General features: G+C 35.3%; 3 protein-coding genes across 4 annotated transcripts; 2 read left to right on the top strand and 1 right to left on the bottom strand.

The window, feature by feature from the left end:
• The first annotated feature begins 1,295 nt into the window (after positions 1–1,295).
• Positions 1,296–4,759, top strand: LOC113230666 (40S ribosomal protein S9). Of its 2 annotated transcripts, XM_026464690.1 has the most exons (4): positions 1,296–1,388; positions 1,811–2,042; positions 2,546–2,732; positions 4,560–4,753. In XM_026464690.1, the coding sequence occupies exons 2-4, from the start codon at positions 1,820–1,822 to the stop codon at positions 4,732–4,734; spliced, it is 585 nt and encodes a 194-aa protein (XP_026320475.1). In that variant the 5' UTR covers positions 1,296–1,388; positions 1,811–1,819; the 3' UTR covers positions 4,735–4,753. The 2 variants fall into 2 exon arrangements, with proteins under 2 accessions (XP_026320475.1, XP_026320476.1); XM_026464691.1 differs by lacking the exon at positions 1,296–1,388 and having other exon boundaries at positions 1,812–2,042; positions 4,560–4,759.
• A 3,913-nt stretch (positions 4,760–8,672) lies between these two features.
• LOC113231050 (pyroglutamyl-peptidase 1) lies at positions 8,673–17,128 on the bottom strand. Its single transcript, XM_026465210.1, has 3 exons — positions 16,750–17,128; positions 15,353–15,591; positions 8,673–9,228 (listed from the first exon to the last, which is right to left on the bottom strand). Exons 1-3 carry the CDS (start codon positions 16,972–16,974, stop codon positions 8,979–8,981), a joined length of 714 nt encoding a protein of 237 aa, XP_026320995.1. The 5' UTR covers positions 16,975–17,128; the 3' UTR covers positions 8,673–8,978.
• A 624-nt stretch (positions 17,129–17,752) lies between these two features.
• LOC113230751 (dnaJ homolog subfamily C member 2) lies at positions 17,753–20,938 on the top strand. Its single transcript, XM_026464829.1, has 2 exons — positions 17,753–18,937; positions 19,270–20,938. Exons 1-2 carry the CDS (start codon positions 18,068–18,070, stop codon positions 20,266–20,268), a joined length of 1,869 nt encoding a protein of 622 aa, XP_026320614.1. The 5' UTR covers positions 17,753–18,067; the 3' UTR covers positions 20,269–20,938.
• The last annotated feature ends 2,268 nt before the right edge of the window (positions 20,939–23,206 follow it).

The raw sequence follows: 23,206 nt of genomic DNA, 5'->3' as shown, positions 1-23,206 counted from the left end.
AATGAGCAAGAAACTCTAGGGGTTGCTCTTTGTAAATTACATTTACAATTTATTTATTTTTATTTGAAACAGAGATCGAGACTACCTCCATGAGCGTAACGGGTTACTACCATTTTGTCATCCAAGTACGCTGAAGTTGTATAGTAACCTTTAGTATAAAATTTTTGTTTCACTAAAATCACTGTTGTTTTAAACCTCGTGAAAGGCAAATTTTGTATATCAACCGGTTACTTGTTATAGAAGCGTATACATTGCGTTTACATTGTAAGTTCTTCAACAAACAAATGAACAATGTGAAAACGCGTACGCGTATGCGAATTGCGAGAGTTTCACTCTATTGATGTAGCCATATTCTAATATGTCTACATCTAATATGTCTGTGTTGGGTAATTTTCCGAAAAATTTCAAATAGTGGTATTTTTCCGGAAATATTGGAAAAATATAATTTGGAAGGCTCATATTATATTCTAGGATTCGCTCTGGACCTTTTGGAGGGAAAAGTGTCGTTTTTATTTTGACTTTCAATTATTTTGTGAAATCTAGTTTAAAGTGGAATAGGATAGTGCTATTGTGCCTTAATCGAAGATTAAAACGCGAAATTATACGAATCTCGAACTAAAATACCCGTATCGGCCCGTTTTAAGGAATCCCGAGTCAATCCAAGCACGCCGCCTCAAATTGCTTATCCTCTACGTGGCGGCCATATTTACAGAAACCTAATTAAACTTCATGTTTAGGCTAATGGCTTTGCCAAAGCCTTAATAAATTTAAAAAAAAAAAAATTATATTCTACATATAGAAGTATTATTTGAAGAGTTTTATTTAGCGTGAATTATAAAATAAACTTGTATGTGTTAAAGCCACCTAAAGAAAAACGAGATAAGGGGTCGTATTCCAGAACTCTACTTAATGCTCAAGTCAGGACTTGAGTATGATTTAGAGCACTGAAAATCATACTCAGGTCTTTGCCATTACGGTTGTATTTCTAGTGCTTGAAATCATACTCAAGTCTGCTCAAGTTAGGACTTGAGTATGATTCAAAGCACTAGAAATCATACTCAAATCCTTGCCATTAGGGTCGTATTTCCAGTGCTTGAAATCATACTCAGATCCTGACTTGAGCATTGAGTAGAGTTCTGGAATACGATCCTTAAAATGATTTCTTTACACCGAAAAAATCCTCCAACAACTGCACCACACCACCACCACCACTGTTCCTGGCTCCATCGTTTTCGTTCAGTAACTTTACCTTTTGACAACGTAAAATTATTTTTCAAAATGGCAACATTGTTTCGGACTCTCCCTTGTCCGTTGTGTCATTTATCTGTCAGATTTGACTACTTCTAAAACTTCTTTCTTTTTCCAACGAGCCGTGTATACGGGACGAGGTGACTATTTGTAAATTTTTATATGTGTTATGCGTTAATCTTTTTGAAATAAGTGCAACAATTTATTTAAACCTTCTTTAGATAGTGTTCTGTGTTATTACTATTGGTAAATATTTTATACTTATTGAGATGTGAACGGATTTCATGATCATAACCTAACTTAACTTTGCCTTTGAGTAGACCACGGTGATGTTCTAATCCGTCACTGTGTTTGGACAACAAGGCTATAGCAACGCCACCGGCAAGAATCCCAAGCGTATTATCTTGGAATTTTTCGCTCGTCAATTTAGTTAGGTAGGTTTTTAAGCGTTTACGTTTGCAACTGCTGGTGGCGACAAACTCACCCTCTGTACACTACGAAGTGTCCAAACACTGAGAAATCGTATAAACAACCTTGGTAACCCAATTATCAACGATTATAGCTCACCAAGATGGTGAACAACCGGGTGCCCTCGGTATTCTCCAAAACCTACGTGACGCCGCGTCGTCCCTTTGAGAAGGCGCGTCTCGACCAGGAGTTGAAGATCATCGGCGAGTATGGTCTTCGCAACAAGCGCGAGGTGTGGCGCGTGAAGTACACGCTCGCGAGGATCCGTAAAGCTGCCCGTGAACTGCTCACCCTCGAAGAGAAAGATCCTAAGAGATTGTTTGAAGGTTAGTGTGCACATGTCTTTTTATATCCTAAGAGCTAAGAGATTGTTTGAAGGTTAGTGTGCAAATGTCTTTTTATATTTTATTGAATGTATATGTATAACACTTCAAGTGCAAGCTAATGATCTTCTACTATGTCACAAACTTGGGAAGTCCACAGGTAGCAGTGAGTGAAATTTAAACAATAGATCATGTATTTTACTCAATTTAATTAAAGGAGAAATTTTGCACCTGTGTAAAGTAATCATTAAACAGTTGAATACCATGTAAACAGATACTGCAATTTCTTAACAATGATTTTCATAACTTATACTGTGGCTTTCATAGTCATCTTATTACAGGAAAAAACCAATTGCATAAAACCTAACTGATGAATACAAACTGGCAACCTCTTGACAGAAATCAGTGTTGATATCCATTTTATTACTGATGTTTGCCTTTCAATATTGTAGCAAATGTTTTAAGAAATCAATAGTATATGTATGTTTGTTTAATTTTAACTCCAGGTAATGCCCTTCTCCGTCGTTTGGTCCGTATTGGAGTGCTGGATGAGAAACAAATGAAGCTTGATTATGTACTTGGTTTGAAGATTGAAGACTTCTTGGAGCGTCGTCTGCAGACTCAAGTCTTTAAGGCCGGTCTCGCTAAGTCCATTCATCATGCTCGTATCTTGATCAGACAGAGGCATATTCGGTAAGAATTTGTAATTTCCTTAAACCTTATTATATTACTTTTAGTATTTATGCTATTATACACTATCAGAATTTGTAACTTAGCACTTTATGGATTTTAAAATAAGGAAGAAGCAAAGCTATTAGTAAGAAACTTCTAATGATATATAAAACTGTCAGTGCCATGAAGACAGGCTCAGGTGTTAATTACCTACTATGTTATATGATACAATCCCAGTTTTAATTTCCAGCTTTTTGGGACAAATTTTTAAATTGATTGTGGTACCCATTGTGTGTCGTGTGTAAGCTCTTTCTGAATGAATTTTTTGAAACCTTTTCACTAGGTCTGATTTCTTGTCTGGCACATATGTTTATTTATATTATGACATGCAGGTAATACATGCGGCTTGGCCAGCCACAAGTTGATGAATATTATTCAATTAGACCACTTGAATCTCACTTGTTGAGATCAATGTCTTGAAATTGTGCTCTATTGAGCTGTAACACAGGTAAGGTCTTGATGATGCCTTAAGTTAGGCTTAATTTATGTTCCTGTAAAGTTTTTTGTGTTCCCATTATAAATTCTTGTAGTGTAAATTCTTCTAATTTAGCCTTAAAGTAGACCATGGCGATCTTGTTATCAATCGTCGTGTTTGGACACTAAGGCAATAGGATTGACACCTTCAAGATTTCTAAGTGTGTAATCTTGGAATTTTATGCTTATTTGTAGGTGGCAACAAACTATTCATATTTTAATACTTAATCTGCATTACACATATCACAATGAATGAGTACCTATTCCACATCACACATATCGGAAACAAGACTACTTCATTTCAGTCCATATTGAACAAAAAGTAAACAAACAAGTCACTGACCCGACCATAGACGATTTAGTGGTGGCCAATTGTAGCGCCAACTACAAATCGATTAATTAATTGATTTGTTCAATTGAGTCGTAATAGCGGTTTTCTTTGCATAACCTACATACGCATATTTAAAATTTCAATTTAAATCCTCCTTCAAATCCTTACACTTAGATACTCGTTTGATTGCAATTGAAATGTTTGATTTAATAATCGATTACTAAACTTGAATTGATTGAACCAAATGTTTTTTTTTCGGACAGCACTAAGCAACCATAGGCAAGTCATAGAAGTATAGATGAATAATAACCTCCCTTTTGGACTATCATTTTTCAAATACGATTTTACGACGCTGTTCAAATGAATATTATTGGAAAAAGTGATGATATATCGATTCGAAATTTTCGAAATATAAGTGAAAATGTTACTTATTCGATATTTTGAGTGATTGCTTTAAAATTTTAACCAAACAGGTTTGTTTATTTTTTGTTCAAAATAGATTGGAACAGACTACATCACATTGAGACAAGAGTTCAAAGCGTTATAATTGTTTTAACATTTATGAAATTGGAACAACACTGCAACCGCTCTAGCGATGTTGTGCCATAATGTTTGCATTAGAGACATATTGAAATGAGTCAAATTTTAAAAGTCACAAATCAAATACAAAGATTTTTCATTTTGTTTATTTAGTTTTCTCGCTGTTTGTCACAACATTAATTATCCATTGTCAAAGAAAATAAGAAAATATCTTGAGAATTTCGAATCCAGCATTATGACAGTTTGTACATAGTACCTATATATTCCATACACAGAAATCTAAATAAAAAGGCAAATTTATTTAGATTTCTGTGATATAACAGTATGTAAAAGCAGATGCAGTGCTTGCCAAAATAATCAAAATTCTATTTGAAAGTCGTCAAATTGTTTGCGACAGTCACTGAATTTGAATAGTGTCTAATAAACATCTTTATCTTCCTCAGCGTCCGCAAGCAAGTGGTGAACATTCCCTCGTTCATCGTTCGCCTGGACTCTGGCAAACACATTGACTTCTCACTGAAGTCGCCCTTCGGCGGCGGACGGCCCGGCCGCGTTAAGAGGAAGAACCTGCGCAAGGGCCAGGCTGGTGGCGGCGGCAACGACGAAGAGGAGGATTAGTCAATAAATGACATTTCTTTAACTTACATCGTCTTTTTTTTACCAACCAGAGTTTGATCAGCACGAGGAATAGTGAACAGAGTGGAAGACTACTAATCCGACTAGGCTTAAGCACCACAATCGTATTTTGATTATCGGTCATCTAAAACACAGTATAATAGAAACGCATATGTCTACTACAATGATCTAATACACACTTCCGGACACATAATTCGAGCAACCACGCATTTTCAGTATTAAGTGCCCTAAGCTTAAACAATGTTTGATTGAAACTAGTATACTAAACGTCTTTTCCATAAGTCCTTGTTGGGAATTTGGATTTGCAAAACTGGGGAAAACTTTTTTCTTCGATGATAACACTATTTTTGTATTCTAGCCGTTTACGACAAAAATGCGAGGTGATTCGAATTGTGTCCGGAAGTATATTACTTAAAAAAAGAGTGCGTGTGGATTGAGTGAGCACCCTGCGAAATAAGTTTATAAAATACTAGTCCTTTAGTAAAAGTTCTAAAACAATTGTAAAAGCAATATTGGAATTTGTAAAAAGATATGACGGAAGATAAATGATGAAATGTCGGCTCACTCAGTTCTCACAGAGCACCAGCCAGATTTTCAAAAGTATTGAGTTTGCATGTAACATTTGTATACCAGGTTTTAGTAAAAGTTTAGAGTAATTAGCGTCTTTAATTACAGTTCGATTGATGCCCTATTCAAATTTTTACAAATAGTTTTTTAGGCTCACTCAATCCTCACATTCTCAAAATGTACAATTTCGTTATGAACCAACTAAAATAAGTAAATTTCGTATAAATCTAATTTTAGTACAAGTTCTTAATGAATTTGTAACATATAAATCGTACCACTAAGGTGGATAGTTTTTATGTAATAATTTATTTAAAGTGCTCACTCAATCCTCACATTTCTGCAAAGTAAAAAACATCAATATTTCGGTGGTTTTAATTGTTACAGAGACTATTTATAGTACAAGTTGTAGTAAAAATTTTTACTAAAGGTCCATCAATAAAAATTTCTAACTTTTAGTTTATTTAAAAAGATATTTGGTTTTTATTGTTTGTATGAAAATTTTCAATGTAGGGTCGCCACACGTTCAAATACCAAAACGAACAAATACAAGCAATACGTTACTTACCTATTAATTTTAAGGCTAACGTCCCAAGCAAAGGGCATACAGCCACGTCGCTATTACACTATCTCCACTATTATTAAACTTTACTTAAAATCGGAACGCACGGAGCGTTCTGTTTATAAGTTTAATACATACCATTTAAATAAAAAAAAACAGAACGCACGGACATCGTTTTAATAAATTGAGATTGGTAAGTTTTACTCATTATTTCAGAACGCAACCTCTTTTTTTTTAATATTTACCGTTAGTTCAGATTTGCCGCAGATTTCAATTCATAATCTCAAAATTAGAAATTATCGTAGTCTTTCGCAATGAATCTATTATTAATCACACTTCTCTTCTTGATGACCGTATCTCAATATTAGCACTTCATAATAATATCTAGGGCAAATTCGAATAATTTCTATAGTTTGTTTTCAAAAATCAATTTATTACATTTTTTTGTTAACATGATTTTCATTTATTTTATGTGGAGTACTCCTCCACTACCTATGTGTTATATCTAATCAAGACTCGAAAGAAGCACAGAGAAAAATCATGTCAGGAAGGATTTGAATCTACGTCTACTGCCGAACCGGGGCAAGTCGCTCTGCCAACTGAGCTACCGTCTTGTTCAAATGCAACCCGAATTCTCTCTATGCCTGCTTACGATTCTTTTTACAACTCGATAGGGTTGTTTAGCTCCATTTATGGACTTTCTATTGAAAGCATCCACTGGCAATATTACATGCGACATTAGGCACTGGTTTTATTTCAAGATCCATTCTTTTTAATATTTCTTAGTTATTGTTGAACATACTTATGTCAGTAAATTTAATTATAATGACATATAATCACGCCTCTGGTTTGCCTTATAGGCGGAGGCAGAGCTTTGAGTGACACAAGGCCACTAAAGCGACGTTTGGCATAAGATATTTATTTCTCATTAAAAACTATAAACTAGTTCACTTACATGAGAAAACGATGTAAGATATTTACAATTAAACGTACAGACGGTAGATTTGACAAAAAAAAACTACCGCCATTTTAGCTAAAATTCATTCAACATCCTCAGGTGCCAAACAGGGTGCAAACTCGCTACCTGTAGGTACTAGATGTTGCATGTGTTTTTTTTATTTGTTTTAAATATGAAATGATTTATTGATTTATTTTTTATTAATAATAATTTGTATATTATGCAGATTATAGTTTATTATTGATAGTATTACCATATTTTTGATGTTTATGTACGTATTGAAGAAATTTATTTTTTTATAATATTTGATTTAAATTGGTTTTAGTAATTCTGAGTTATGTAGTATTTTTGAAGTTTTAAGTTAGTGATTAGAGACTGCGTTTTGTTAATATCTTTGGATAATTTAATATATGGCTACCCTTGATTTAAAACATTGTTCTTCTACATTTGTTATTGGTAGGTACTAAATTATTTGCATCCTTAATTGAATATTTTGTATTTGTGTTTGTAAATGTTACTTGTGTATGTATATTGTATATTTTTAATTACCAGTTTATTTCTGCTGCTGAGCCCCAGATCTCGATGAGGTAGTCAAATTTTTGGTTTAATTAGTGAGCTGTAGACTAAATAACGAACCCTGCGGGGAAGATATCGAGCGATACCTTTTAAAGCTGCGGTAAGAGACAATAGTTTAGATTTATTTCCTACTATATTGGGGTTCCGTGTTAATTTACTATCAACGATCTATCCCAAACATGTTTCACTATCAATACTATTTATTTTAATATTATTTAACGTTAAGGGTATATTTTGTTTATTTTTAGCTTTTAGAAATTTATATAAATGAATTTAGGAGCATTAATAGTTAGATGGTGTAACTGAATCCACTCATTAAGTAGATTTCGGAAAAAAATACTACAATTTGTTAGTAAGACCTGCAGATTGCAATGTTCAAAGGACGTTTGTACAATAACAATTTCGTTGATTTTGATGGTTATTTTCAATAGTAATAAAATATTTTAATATAAATATCCTGTGTTTTGAAAACGTGTGGCGACGCTCATTGAAAATTTTCATACAAACAATAAAAACCAAATATCTTTTTAAATAAACTAAAAGTTAGAAATTTTTATTGATGGACCTTTAGTAAAAATTTTTACTACAACTTGTACTATAAATAGTCTCTGTAACAATTAAAACCACCGAAATATTGATGTTTTTTACTTTGCAGAAATGTGAGGATTGAGTGAGCACTTTAAATAAATTATTACATAAAAACTATCCACCTTAGTGGTACGATTTATATGTTACAAATTCATTAAGAACTTGTACTAAAATTAGATTTATACGAAATTTACTTATTTTAGTTGGTTCATAACGAAATTGTACATTTTGAGAATGTGAGGATTGAGTGAGCCTAAAAAACTATTTGTAAAAATTTGAATAGGGCATCAATCGAACTGTAATTAAAGACGCTAATTACTCTAAACTTTTACTAAAACCTGGTATACAAATGTTACATGCAAACTCAATACTTTTGAAAATCTGGCTGGTGCTCTGTGAGAACTGAGTGAGCCGACATTTCATCATTTATCTTCCGTCATATCTTTTTACAAATTCCAATATTGCTTTTACAATTGTTTTAGAACTTTTACTAAAGGACTAGTATTTTATAAACTTATTTCGCAGGGTGCTCACTCAATCCACACGCACACAAAAAAGAGACTAGGTCCTAAGGCAAAGCCGTGAGAATTCTAGAACATCCCGTTATGCTATAATTTAAACAGCCTAAAACGCTAGCCACCACATGCCAAGAAAAACAAGATTATAATAAACATCAACCTTTAATACTGGAATATAAATAAAACATTTTACGCTTATATTATGTCATCACCACATATTAACCTTATACAATCTAATATAATTAGTAATACTTTTTACACAATGTATAAATGTCAGTAATACAATATTTATAATAATTCATTATTATACAGACTGCACAATGAAGTGTCTTGAACAATGACTTATGGTCTTGAAAGTAAAATTTGCCATTAATGTTTAGAACAAATCAATATATAAATAACTGTTCATATAAAATTGGGCGCGATTTGTGACTCGATACTTAATTGCAAATGTTTACTATTACTGATTTGTAGCAGGCTGACACGGGCAAGCGTCAGTCGTCTTTTCATTCAGCGATGCTTTCTTCATGTCATCAGTCAAGTTCGTGGTATCATTCTCATTTACTTGCTGGAGGCAGAGCTCCAAAATGCGCTCCAGCCCTCTCGCTGTCTGTTCGGAGCTGTAAATTTGCGTATCTGGCACGTGAACAAATAGCGTGCGAGTCTTGTCTATGCTTAGAGATGTGTAGTAGATGTATTCGCAGAGGTATCTGTGACAAAGTACACTGCTTTATTTTAATACATAAAAGTCGTACATTGATCTACCCAATACCACAATGGTTTTAGGGTGACTCCTTAGGAGCCATATCTGCTGTGGAAGAAAATTCGCTTCTAAAAAAAATACGTGACAGTAGCAATAGCATCCTGAACATGGAGGGGCCTAATTTATAAGCCTGCTACTAATTGGATTTTTACGAGATCTCGGTTGTCCGAAAACTATGTGATTATTACTAATGTCAAGGTAATTTAGCCAAAAAAAATACAGAATTGTTAAAACTTGAAGGCGTTCGAATTAATATATTTATTTCCCAAAATTGTGGTTTCAAAAAAGTGGTACACATCGTAGCGGCCTTCTGAATATCATCATCATTGTAAGACAGTGTCCTCTTAGTTTACCAAAATTGACTGCATATTTAAACTTATGCATTTTTGTTAATAAAAATCTTACACAACTTCATAAGCGTTCAATAGGTACAATCAACGTTTACGCGCTTGTATGTCCAATTGTTTGGGCGCCGCCGCATAAACTTAAAATTACTGAGAATGCAGAGCAATAAAAACCTTTGTATTTCGCTTTATAAAACCAATCGTTCGTGCAGATTTCTTCACTATTGTGTCAATATGCGAGATGAAGTTCAGTCGACTGTCCAAAACAACACCCAAATCGCTCCTCTAAGTCGGTATCATCAATTTTATAGTGTGTGTGACGGGATAGGATTCAATTTTTTAGTATATTTTATGTGATAACGTATTTGGCTTGAAATGGTTTAGGTACTTACTATTACATAACGGTGTTACCTATGTTGTGGACTTTCCAAAGATTCGCACGAAGCGTTACGCTTCCACATTTATATGGCGAACGGCTATGGAGTGGAATTCCCTGCCTGCAGACTTGTTCCCTGAACGTTATGTTATAACTTGGACCTTTTTATGGCGAAAGTGAATAGGCATTCATCCATCGTCGACCTCATCGTCACTTTCCATCAGGTAAGATGAAGGTCAAATGCGAACTTACATTTTATTAAAAAAAAAAGGTTTAACTTAGAAAAGTAAAACTATTTTTCCGGATTTAAATCGCGTATATATTTGTTTTTTCAAACAAACCGACGATGAAAAATCCCAAACAGACATAAGACTGCAGTACTAATTAATATGTTTCAGTTTATTCTAATTTCTATTAATAATTAATAATAAATTAAAATTAATAAAAATTCATTAAATAAAATAATTTGTAAAACTTAATGTAGCGTAAATTGGAATGTTTTCTTTGTAAAATTAAAAATAAGATATTTAATTATTAGACATAACTGGTTGAAAACTGTACCACCTCAGTCAACAGTGACCATGGCACCTGTAAAGGGCCCGAAACGTCGGTTTGTTTGAAAAAACAAATATACGCGATTTAAATCCGGAAAAATAGTTTCATTTTCTATGTGTAACAATCGCGAAAATCTAAGAACTCGATATTAGAAAAGTAATTTTCTGGCGTCGCTATTTCCTCATACACAATACGGAAGCTTGCGCGCGCGTGCTATCGGAGAGCCTGATCGAACTGAACGACGCGCCGATTGCATTTGTCGGCGGCGGCGGCGCGAGGAAAATCGCGGCGGCGCGGCGGCGGCGCGCGGCGCACAGTGGGCTGAATATGCAAGGTTGGGACTTAAGGGATAAAATCGTTTTTATTCTTTGACTTTTTTTTATTTAACTAGTAGTTTCGGAGAATTAGCCATTTCAATTTTGTATGAAAAGTTATGATTTTTTAGTTTAGCAATCCATGAAGAATGATAGTAAAATATTCTAAATAAATTAAAATTAAAAATATTTTATACTCAACTGACTGAAGCATCTCAATACATACTGCAGCGTTACGCCGCATATAAAAACTATTTTGTTTCACGGTACCTGAAGCGAAGCTTTTAATTTTCTTTTATATTTGTTTCGTGCATTTTCTTAGCAGAAGATTGTGGGTTTTTGATCAATTCTAATGTGAGGAAATTGTTTGAAAAAATGTTATAAAAGCTTTTTACAATTTTTAAATCAATGTTCAACATTTTTCACCACCCTATGACGTCATTTGTTTTGACGCTGATTTCCGGGAATCAAGTAATAAGAGCATGCGACAACAACAACAAGTTATGACGTGTCGTAACGTGTTTGGTGCATTAACAGTGTACAAAATGTACGGCTGCATTCGAACCCACCGTAATAGACACACTACCCCTACAAACTATTATTTATTTGTTTTGTTAAAAGTTTGTGAAAATGTTTCATGATTTAGTGACAAACCTTGATCTCTTCGTTACTCTAAAAAACAGTGGCAGTGGCAGTATCAAAAATAATGATAACTTATACACCGAGATAAGGTCCAAACTTTTAGTCGAATTAAGTGATGAACACGAGAAAACTTTAAAATCGTTTTGTGCAAAATTTTGCTATAATTTAAATAGAAGATGGCAAAACGCAAATAGTAAAGAAAGTGTATTTAAAACTAAAAATTGCCAATGGTTACAAGCAAACATCTTATGGCCAGATTTTATTAAATGTTTAATAGGCAGTAATGAAGATCACCCAGTGCCCAGTACATCAACTGAGTTTGACTCCACCGAACAAAGCCCTTTTGTGAATTAGCTCCTAAACAGAAAAAAAGACGAGCAGAAAACTTCCATTTGTCTTCGGACGAAATAAAATATGCATATTCTGAGCAGTTAAATGCAGATGGGAATGAGGAGATTGCTGAAATATTAGAACATTTACTTGAGAATCCACAAGATGTGAAAAAAGTTAAAAGGTGCATATCTATTCAAAAAACAAAACCTGCGTTTTCAGCGGATGAGGCTTTGGGGTTGTTTTTATCACTTAAGCTAACCAAGTGGCAATACAATACATTAAGACAATGTGCTAACGAAAAAGACAGCAATATATTTCCATCCTATTATCAAGTACAACACGCGAAACAGGAATGCTATCCAGCAAAAGACGCTATCACAGTGACAGATACCTCGGCCAAAATAAAGTTACAAGCTCTACTGTATATAACGACAAGAAGAATAATGATGCCACTCGTCATGGATAGTGATTGTAAAGATTTAACACTCATCAGTAAGTGGGGATTTGACGGTGCTTCTAATCAAGCCAATTACAAGCAAAGAATCCAAACAGACGACGAAACTATAGAAAGTCAACTTGATGATTCAAGCATATTCATGGGAAGCTTAGTACCAATCAAATTGGTTTGCGGCGAACAAGTCATCTGGCAAAATGATTCACCAAATTCATCATACTGGTGTCGTCCCATCTTTTTTGAATTTGTGAAAGAAAACAAAATAACCATACTGCGGGAAAATAGTGCTATTGAGGAAGAGATTGCTAATTTAGTGGAAACAAAAGTTGGAGAAAAAAACATTTCACACTCTTTATTAATGACAATGATAGACGGAAAAGCAACATCAATTCTATGTGTCACTTCATCTCAGAGATGCGACATTTGTAAAGCTACTCCAACTGAGATGAATAATTTACCCTTAATTGCGTCAAAACCGACAAATCCAGATCTCTGTAGATACGGATTGTGATCATTGCACAGCTGGATACGAATGATGGAATGCATTCTGCATATAGCTTATAGATTAACGATACAGACATGAACTGTTAAGGGAGACAACAAGTGCATCATGGAAAGCAGAAAGGAAAACATACAAGACGCTTTCAAGAATAGAATGGGACTTCTGATTGATGTTGTCAAACAAAGTCACGGCTCCACCAATTACGGAAACACCGCTAGAAGATTTTTTGCAAATCCAACCATGACTGCTGAGATAACTGGTGTCAGTGAAGAGTTAATTAGGCGGTTTGCAATCATTTTAGAGGCAATTTCATCGGGCTACCATATTGAGGTAGTCAAATTTCACGAATATGCTCAAGCTACTATGCAACTGTATTTGGACTTATATAACTGGTATTATATACCTTCCAGTATTCATAAAATTCTTATGCATGGTGCAGCTATCATTAAAAGTTTCGGTCTAATACCAATTGGACAGCTATCTGAAGAAGCTGCCGAAGCTAGAAATAAAGACTTTCGTAGGTACCGCCAACACCATTCCAGAAAATGCAGCAGAAAAGCTACTAATAGAGATATTTTAAATAATTTGTTGATTAGCTCTGATCCACTTATTTCAACAAAACGCCACAAACTTCGCAGAAAACATAAAACTTTGTCAGAAGAAGCACAAAATTTATTAATTATTGAACAGGCAGGGACATTTAATGATGACGAACAGGAAAATTTAGCATTCGTTAATGTGGATACCCCTGACAATGATTGAATTAAAACAGAGACTAGCAGTGATTGTGATTTTTATTTATTTTATTAGGTTTTCAGTGGATTAGGCCTCAAGGGGACACCACTACAAAAAAAAACGCACCTAGTTCTTAACCTCTAGGGTGGTGTGGAATAGAGAACAAAAGTTGACATTGCGACCAAATCGGGAAAATTCGAGACCTGAGAATAGGCGTTAAAATAGGAAAAATATACGTCCTATGCATACCTTAAGTCAATTCTTTGAGAAAATTTGAGAATTGGGAGATTTTCACATTTTTTTGTTTTGTTTCATACAAAAATAACTTTGGAAATTAATAACTCCGAAAATACTAAGTTATCTGAAAGACATTATTAATAATAGTTTCTTATATTCGATAGACAAATCCAACACAAAATTTAAAATTCCAAAAAATAATACTTTTTTTTTAAAAATGCTAAGTCCACTACCGGCCTTTTTCAGCCCATTGTGCGGCAGCGGCGCGGCGGCGCACATGTCTACATGTGACTAATAAATAATAATAATAATCACTGTTTTTCCCGTACACTTATTGGTCACGCAGCTTAAAGATAAAATTAACACATGGCTCTATTGTACATTTATACAATAAATATTTACCGAGACAACAAAGGTTTCTCAACAGCATAACTCCAGATAAATTATTCTCCTTAAGATAACGTCTTCTTTTGCAAATACATAGTATTTCCTATTCTATGGATGGATGAATGGTTGGCGTCCGGCGTGATTATGACAAAGATGCCAATTGCTCTATTACATATTTTACATGTAAATTCTTAGGTATCTAGAATTAATTTGTTTTCAAAACATAAAGATTTAAAGGGTAAAAACATCATAGCTGATTCTTATTTTTTTTTTAACCGACTTCAAAAAAAGGAGGAGGTAAGGTTATTTGTTTGTAATATTTTTTAATTGTTTCCTTTGTATGATTTAGCTGTATGACAGAATGTATTACACAATAAAGACTATAAAATTTGCATTTTCTATGTATAAGTACACAACGATGCACACAAACATGGTTCCACAGTTTTAAAACAAAAGGAATACTTACCTATTATTTGCATCCAACAACACATGAGATTACTCATGATAAATGGTATAAGTTTATTTTCATAAATTCTCACATGCTATGTGGTGTGAATTTATTAAATTTTCAATGAAAAATCTCCAAAGGAAATAAAGAGTTGATACACTTATTTTTCACTGTCTCATTGGCCGAACGTTTACGATGCCGGACTGTCACGCAGATGACCCAGGTTCGATTTCCGGGCCAGGAGAAATATTTGTAAGGCCTACATTTATTTCTCTCATGAGTTTGGGTGTAATTTGTTATTGTCTATGTGTGTGTCCATGGCACCCACGATCAGTGTTGGGCGTTAATTAATTAAATTTCAATCAGACTAAAAGATCAATTCAATTAAACTAAATTGCAACGTCGCAATTAATTTTAATTGCAATTGATTTCAATTGACTGATTTTAATTGCAATTAATTTGTGGGTGGGTGGATTAGGGGGTGGGTTAAGGGGTGAGTTAGAGGTGGGTTAGGGAGTGGGTGTTTCGCAATTGACAATTAATTAATTGTCAATTTTTATTTGGCTGAACAATTAAATTTTGCCCAACACTGCCCACGACTCAGGGTCTCCCTAGTGCGGGGCTATGTTGAGTGTGTGCACTGTTGTTATTTACTCTAAATGCAAATTCTTGTGGACAGCTCCAGTTGTTAGTAGGATGTGCAGTGATTACTAGGCTAGATTATAAAAAACCTAGCAAATGTACCTTCCAGCATTTTTCGAAGTTACAGCAATAGTATTTTTCATTTGATTCCCATTATTGAACTGCTGGCATATCCGTTCCACATCCAATTTTGTTTGTATCCGTATGGCTCCTTCCGCAGTGCAGACATGGTTGGGGGGACATTTGTCAAAGTAATCCATCCGTTGGTAGCCTTTGCGGTGTGCTTGCAATTCAAGAGTCAGTTCATTGGCAAAGCTGCAAACCCCTACATGGATCATGAGCTGTAAACAGTTGATATAAACATTTCACACACGTGACATTTAGCTAAGGACTTACTACTATTTATTGTTTTATTTCTCTTTCTAAAAATCCTTGCTAAGTTTTCAGTTGCAACCACCCTGGTGACCACAGGAGCTGCTACTAGCAGAGCTACCCTTGCCAAAGAATAAACTTATCCATTTAATGGAAAAACATTGTCAGTCTTTGGGATATGATAACCCAAGGCAAGCCCCTTGATAAAATTTTCCACCATTCAGATCATGATCAAAATAACCATAATTTGTCTCTCGACAGGACAGATTTTAATGTGGCCAGTGGTGGTGCCACTATAATACTAATTCTTTTTTAAAATGAACACTTTTTTACTTTTTAAACTGCACTATTAAAATTTAGACTGTTACACATAGTGGGAAAGTTAATTTTAAAACAATCTCTAAAAGCAGAGTGGGTTTCGTGCGTGCCCACTAGTGGTACACTCCATCTGATAGGCAATTTTTCCTTGCTCCACCAGTGGTGCATTGAGGTGAATATAGAATTTTTTTGTTTTATTTCTTTTCTTCTATATTAAGAATTTTTATATACTATTTTCTTTAATCAAATAAATAAATAAATAACGCACACACTCAACATAGCCCCGCACTAGGGAAACCCTGTGTCGCGGGTACCATGGACACACACATAGACAACCACAAATTACACCCAAACTCACGAGAGAAATAAATGTAAGCCACACAAACATTTCTCCCGGCCCGGGAATCGAAACTGGGACCTCTGCGTGGCAGTCCGGCATGGTAACCGTTCCGCCACGGAGGCAGTTAACGCCATGTAAGTTTATACATATTTGTATACATTAGTAAAGATATACACACTAAATCCTTTCACTCAGCGTCCTAACTACAATCACGTCTCAACAGTGTTTGATTTTTAAAGCTGTATTAGGTAATGGAATAGTTTTTGTCTATGTGTGAATCAATAATGTTTTATAGGAAATGAAACAATTTTTCCGGATTTATATCGCGTATATTTGTTTTTTCAAACAAACCGACGTTTCGGGCCCTTTACAGGTCCCAAATAATGTTTTATTTATACGTTCAAAGCTACCCAGTACTAAATGGCAAGGTTCATTTAGACGAGTGAAACCCAGTTGAAAACATATTTACCTTTGGCGTATATGTCTCCCACAGCGCCGGCACAAACTCATCCACATTCTCGTAGGTAACAGGAATTTCCAGTAACACAAGGTCAATGTTAAGTCTTTTCTCTAATTCATCCTTGTTTATAAGTTTCACGGCTTCCCAACTTGCGTTCACGGGATGATTCGCGAACGGTCCGAAACCGGTTACTAAAACCATCGGTTTGTATAAAAAGTCCATGTCGCTGCCCATTTTCACTTTACCAGAAACGTACTGCAACTATACTACTTACAGAATCAAATAAATTAACAATTTAATGGAATGCTCGTTTTGAAACGTGTTGAAAACACAGTGGTGGCCCACCACTGGCGGGTCAGCTGTTCCTTTAGAGGATGGAAAAAAAATGCTGTTCCCATTTACAATAGATACATCTATGCCCTTTATATACTTATTTGTGGTCAGCTGATTTTTGCCGCTAGGTTGGTAGCGCAGAAATTACCAACCTATGTTCGGATCGCAAAAAAGTTTTGATGCTGCTCATTGCGACTTGAGTATGATTTCAAGCACTGGAAATACAACCCTAATGGCAAGGACTTGAGTATGATTTCTAGTGCTTTAAATCGTACTCAAATCCTGACTTGAGTATTGAGTAGAGTTCTGGAATACGACCCTTATTAGTGGTCTACTTTTGCTTTTCGCTATCAACACAACGTTGCAAGCTTTTTTAACGTAAAAGTCTATGCGCTTAAATGTTTTCTAAACGATTTTGTTAGCTTCAAACTAAAAAGCGTTTAAGTAAAAAAGCGTTTTAAAAAAGCACGCTTTTTTAAAAAAGCATGCTTTTTTAAAAAAGCATAACGTTTAAACGTTTAAAAAAATAAGCAGTATTTCCCATCTCTACCTATAGGACTGACCAGTGACCAACGCTTACGCTGAAAATGAAAAGCGAGCTTAAGCGCTTATTTTAAAAAGCAGACCTTTTTAAGTGCTTTCCGTTTAAACGCGCACTCTAGTGTTCATTGCTGCCGCAAAGTTGAATCCTACATTCTTGCTTCATTCAGTTCATCATTCGGAGCGTTCGTTACCTATTCGTTGATTCGTTCGTTTCGTTCATCTTCGAACAATGTCGGACTTTTTGTCGCGCGCATTATTTCTTAGTAAATTATGATACCTTTGCTTTAGTGCTGATTAGAAGCATAGTTTGTTTTGTAGATTTTCTTATAATTTCTGGAAGTGCGTAGTGATATTTGAGCATTGGCAGTGACTTGTCACATTGGGACTGTTTACGTCTTTCACAGGTTATGTTCTCAGTTGGTACAAATTTTGTAGATTAAATAATAGTAAAATGACTGAGGGGGACTCAAATAACAACAGTCGAGTAGTGGCGATACCGCAAGTAGTCGTCACGAAGAAAGTAGAATGTGCGGGGGCGGCGTTCCTGCGTTATTACAGGATTAAATGTCACGGCGAGGACGAATCGTTTGACACGACTGGTTCTAAAGAAAAGGCAGAAGAAGTGGTTTTCGACGATGATGTTGAGTATCTGCGTAGTCTGGACCCTAAGGACTGGAAGAATCAGGACCATTACGCTGTGTTAGGTATGAAGAATTTGCGTTACAAAGCTACTGATGACGATATCAAGCGAGCCTACCGCCAAAAAGTATTGAAGCATCATCCTGATAAGCGTAAAGCGCAAGGCGAGGAGGTACGCAGCGACGACGACTACTTCACTTGTATTACAAAAGCTTACGAGATCCTTGGCACACCAACGAAGCGAAGATCTTATGACTCGGTCGATCCGTTAGTAGATGACAATGTACCAACTCAGGTGGAGATCAAGAAAGAAGGTTTCTTCAAGATAGTCCCTAAATACTTTGAGATTAACTCCCGATGGTCAGAGAAAAAGCATGTGCCTTTACTAGGTGATGAAAATAGTCCTAGAGAACAAGTAGAAAGGTTTTATGCATTTTGGTATGAGTTTGAATCTTGGAGGGAGTTTTCTTACCTTGATGAGGAGGAGAAAGAGAGGGGGGCAGATAGAGATGAGAGGAGATGGATAGAGAAGCAAAATAAAGCTGCAAGAGCTAAATTGAAAAAGGAAGAGATGGCCAGGGTAAGGAGTCTGGTGGACACAGCATATGCAAATGATCCAAGGATACAGCGATTCAAGCAAGAGGATAAGGATAAGAAGTTAGCTGCTAAGAGGGCTAGACAGGTCAGCTACCATATTTCACTGTAACGCATTCAATACTTATCCTCTTCAAAGAGAAGTGATGAAGAATATTGTATTGAGTTAGATATTAAAGTACTTTAATACTCATTTTTGACCTTTAATATGTACACATTGCTGATATTGACTTGTGAAATTCTCGTCAAAGCATAGGGTTACTATTTCCAAAGGTGCCATGGCAGAAAGTAAATTTAAATAAAAGTACTGATTTTTATACTTAATATACTTGTAGTATCGAGCTCATAAATAATTACTACTGTTGTACTTATTTAAAAACTGCTTTTGCTGTATCCTAATAAAACACCAATATTTTCCAGGATGCTGTGCAAGCCAAGAAAGCAGAGGAGGAACGTCTAATGAAAGAAGCTCAACTCGCGAAACAGAAAGCTGATGAGGCTGAGAGACAGCGAATGGAAGCTGCCCGTGCTGAGCGAGAACAACAGAAGAAAAACCTACGCAAAGAACGTAAAGCTTTAAGAGACATGTGCAAAGCTAACAACTACTATGCGCAGAATGATGATGAAGCAGTATCACATATGGCTGCTGTTGAGAAAATCTGTGAAATGTTGAAAGTAATAGAACTACAGGACTTCATGAGAGACTTGGAAGCAAAAGGCAGAGATGCATTTATCAAAACTGTTGAAGAGACTGAAGAAAAGCTGGAAGCTGAACGCAAAGCCTTGTTCGAGCATCGGAAAGTGGAAGAACAGAAGGCGAAAGAAAGGGCTGCTTTGAAGACGCCTTTGGAATGGACTGTTGACATGACACAAATGTTAATCAAGGCTGTTAATTTATTTCCTGCCGGCACCAACCAGAGGTGGGATGTTGTAGCTAATTTTCTAAATCAACACTGTACATTTACTGATGATAGGCGATTCAATGCAAAAGAAGTCCTGAATAAGGCTAAAGATTTACAGAGCTCTGACTTTTCTAAAAGCAGTTTAAAGAAAGCAGCCAATGAAGAGGCGTTTGACACATTTGAGAAAGAGAAGAAGAAAATGCTCAACCATATTGATGACAGCGGTATATCAAAGAATGATCCTGGTACAAAGCTAGTTAATGGAACGTCAAAACCTAAAGTGAATGGTGAAGTTGTGAAACCAGAAAAAGAAGTGAAAGATGACCGTCCCTGGACAAAAACTGAGCAAGAACTCCTTGAGCAAGCCATTAAAACGTTCCCTGTCAGTACGCCCGAGAGATGGGATAAGATTGCCGAATGCATACCTAATCGTTCTAAAAAAGACTGCATGAAACGGTATAAGGAATTAGTAGAGCTAGTAAAAGCAAAGAAACAGGCTGCAACTCTTTCTAAGTAACGTTAGTGCCCAACTAGATCTTATAACAAATTCTTTTTAACTTTCCTTGTCCAGTCACTGCAAATGTTTTCAAACGTCAACATTAAATATTTCGTTTTTTATATACATATCTGTAGTAAATTATTTATCCAATAGCATAATTTGGTATTAGGACTTAGCATAATACTTGGCACAAGATAAAATACAAAACATTTTACCGAATCATACAAATACATTTTTAAATAATAATAAATTAACTGTAACACTGTAAAGATATCTTTTTAAATGTGATTATTCGTCCTAAATAAAAACCTTGTATACATTGGAATGTCCTTGACATTTAATATGGAACATGTATCTATCTAATTCGCGGGGTTTAGTATCCAAAAAAGATTATTATGTAATTCCAAAGTTTTAATTTATACCTTTGTAGTGAGGGCGACATCTGTTTTATTAGGCAAATATTATTTTTACGTAAAACATAAGCTGACTCAGAAAGCTTTTTTTTAAATGTTTTATAAAGACTTGACTATTTAATTTTTTTTTATATTGAAGTGGTATGACATGGACATCACAACCCTTTTCTCGCAAACAAAAAAACGTAATTTGACAAACCTCCATGATTTTCACCTTCACAAATTCTTGTAGACAAAATGTGTCCAATCTTAGGGTCTACCAGACATAATGTAGGCCGCCAGCAATGTACACGATCAAGCTACTCGTGTGTCATATTTTTGTATTTATTTTTTGTTCAATGTGATGATAAATATAGTCAATTTCAAATTGAAATCGTATTTTTATTTATTAAACATTCGAACGTTATATTTGACACAAAGACAACAGACCGTATGGTGCCTTGGTGGGCAACAGACACTTGTTCGATTCAAGTCTAGTGAAATTCCAGGGGATTTTTCTTTGCGTTCGATTATTGCATCAATGATTTTCACAAATAAATACATGAATGTCATAGTAGTAAAAACATTATGATATTCAATAAACTAATATTAGTTTTTAGTGATGTGTCCGAGTGCGGTTGTCTTTGCTTACTTCTCCGGTAAGTAGATTTAGGCGCAGCGGTTTCTGCGGCTGGGTAGAACCACAATTTTCTTCAACTTTTGAAAAGATCTATCATAATGTTTTTTTTTTGTAATACCAAGTGATGTGATGGTGGTAAGCGACACGCCTAACAGTTGCAGTGCCACTCAGAACTTTAAACCGCAAAGATTAGAGGAGCTTTGCAGTTGCGTCTGTCACCCTGAGACATAAGTTTGAAAGGGTTGTAACCCTAACTAGCCGTGAACTGGTTCACGGCAATGAAATGGGAAACTTCCGGTCCACAAAATTTATTAAAGAAGTAAAGTTTAAAGAAGGCTGTAACAATATAAGGGTAAATGTAAAAAAACAGGTATAACAGTATAAAACACTCCCTATACTTACCCCTAAATGGGCCGAGAAACTGAATTACAGAAATAGATACATGAAGGGTGTAGACTTATAAATTATTACACATAATTAGCTTATTAACAGCTCTGACTGTTGTGGCGGTCGAGCTGGGAGTGACCGTGGTACGAAAACAAAATGAGAAAGTGAAGGAAGATGGAACAATTCAAATTTAAAATTTAAATACAAGTAAAAAAAAAATGATAAGATACAAGAGGAGAGGGGCGATACAAAGAGGTGAGATGACGGTGTAAGGAGGAAACACCGTCACAAGTTGACAAGTCCCATATGCCTGTAATTTTACCAACACCCTTACCCTTCAAAACTGGAACACAGTAATGCTGACATTACTGCTTGGCGGCAGAAATAGGTAAGATGGCAGTACTAACCTGGACGAACTCTTTCACACGGAGCTGTACTGCTACTAAAAAAGAGATAATAATAACGCACACACTCAACATAGTCCCGCACCCATAGAGAACCACAAATTACACCCAAACTCACGAGAGAAATAAATTTAAATGTGTTCGGTCACGGAGGCACTTAAGACATTATACGAGTACGTTACTATGATTCCAAAATAAGTTAACTAAAGCACTTGTGTTATGGAAATCTGAACCAACGACGGTAACACAAACACCCAGACCCGAGATAATATAGAAAAGTTTTTCTGCATTGACTCAGCCGGGATCGAACCCGGGACCTCACGAAATGCTACAACATGAAAACCGGTGTGCAAGCCACTCGACCACGAGAGTCGTCTAAGTAAGATCTGTATTCCGGTATATTGTATGGCCAGAATAGGAAGACGGTTGCAGTTCTAGATTATCCCAAGGCTCTTGCCATTTATGGTGGGTTGATATGGGGTGGTCTTATTTATAACCAGAAATCACACTAGTCACTAACCAAACCAATCAAACGCGTTTATCTATCTACTAAACTTAGAGCATATATGCTCTAGGCTACTAAACATCACATTGGAAATGAAACTATTTTTTCGGTTCTACAAATCGCGTTTAGGTATTGGTTTCTTTGTTTTTGAAACAAACCACAACGGTTCGGGCTCTTTACATATCCCATGGTCACGGACTGAGTGGTATTAGTCAAAGTCAAAGTCAAAGATAATTTATTCCATAGGTAAAATAAATTTACACTTGAAAACGTCACATTTTACATTACATTACATTACATTAAGCTACTGCTCGTTCACTACACTGACTTCACTGAGAGAATGAGCAAGAAACTCTAGGGATTGCTCTTTTCAAATAAACTTAAATGCTATGGAATACATTTTGAATCAAATTGGTGTGGATTCTGGAGCCGTGTCGTCTTCCCATACATTTTTATCTAACACGTAATATTCAATTTTGTAATATGACTTTTCGATTAAAATATTTTTAATGTAGTTTTTAGGAAATGATAAACTTAATATATGCTCCGGAATCTTATTGTAAAAACGTATACAGTTCCCCATGAAAGAGGCGTTTACCTTGGTTAAACGATTTCGTGGTACCTTGAG

The sequence above is a fragment of the Hyposmocoma kahamanoa genome, unplaced genomic scaffold (genome assembly GCF_003589595.1).
Source record: "Hyposmocoma kahamanoa isolate Upper Pololo Valley unplaced genomic scaffold, ASM358959v1 64, whole genome shotgun sequence".
Lineage (NCBI taxonomy): Eukaryota > Metazoa > Arthropoda > Insecta > Lepidoptera > Cosmopterigidae > Hyposmocoma > Hyposmocoma kahamanoa.
This window is presented reverse-complemented; position numbering and strand designations above follow the sequence as displayed.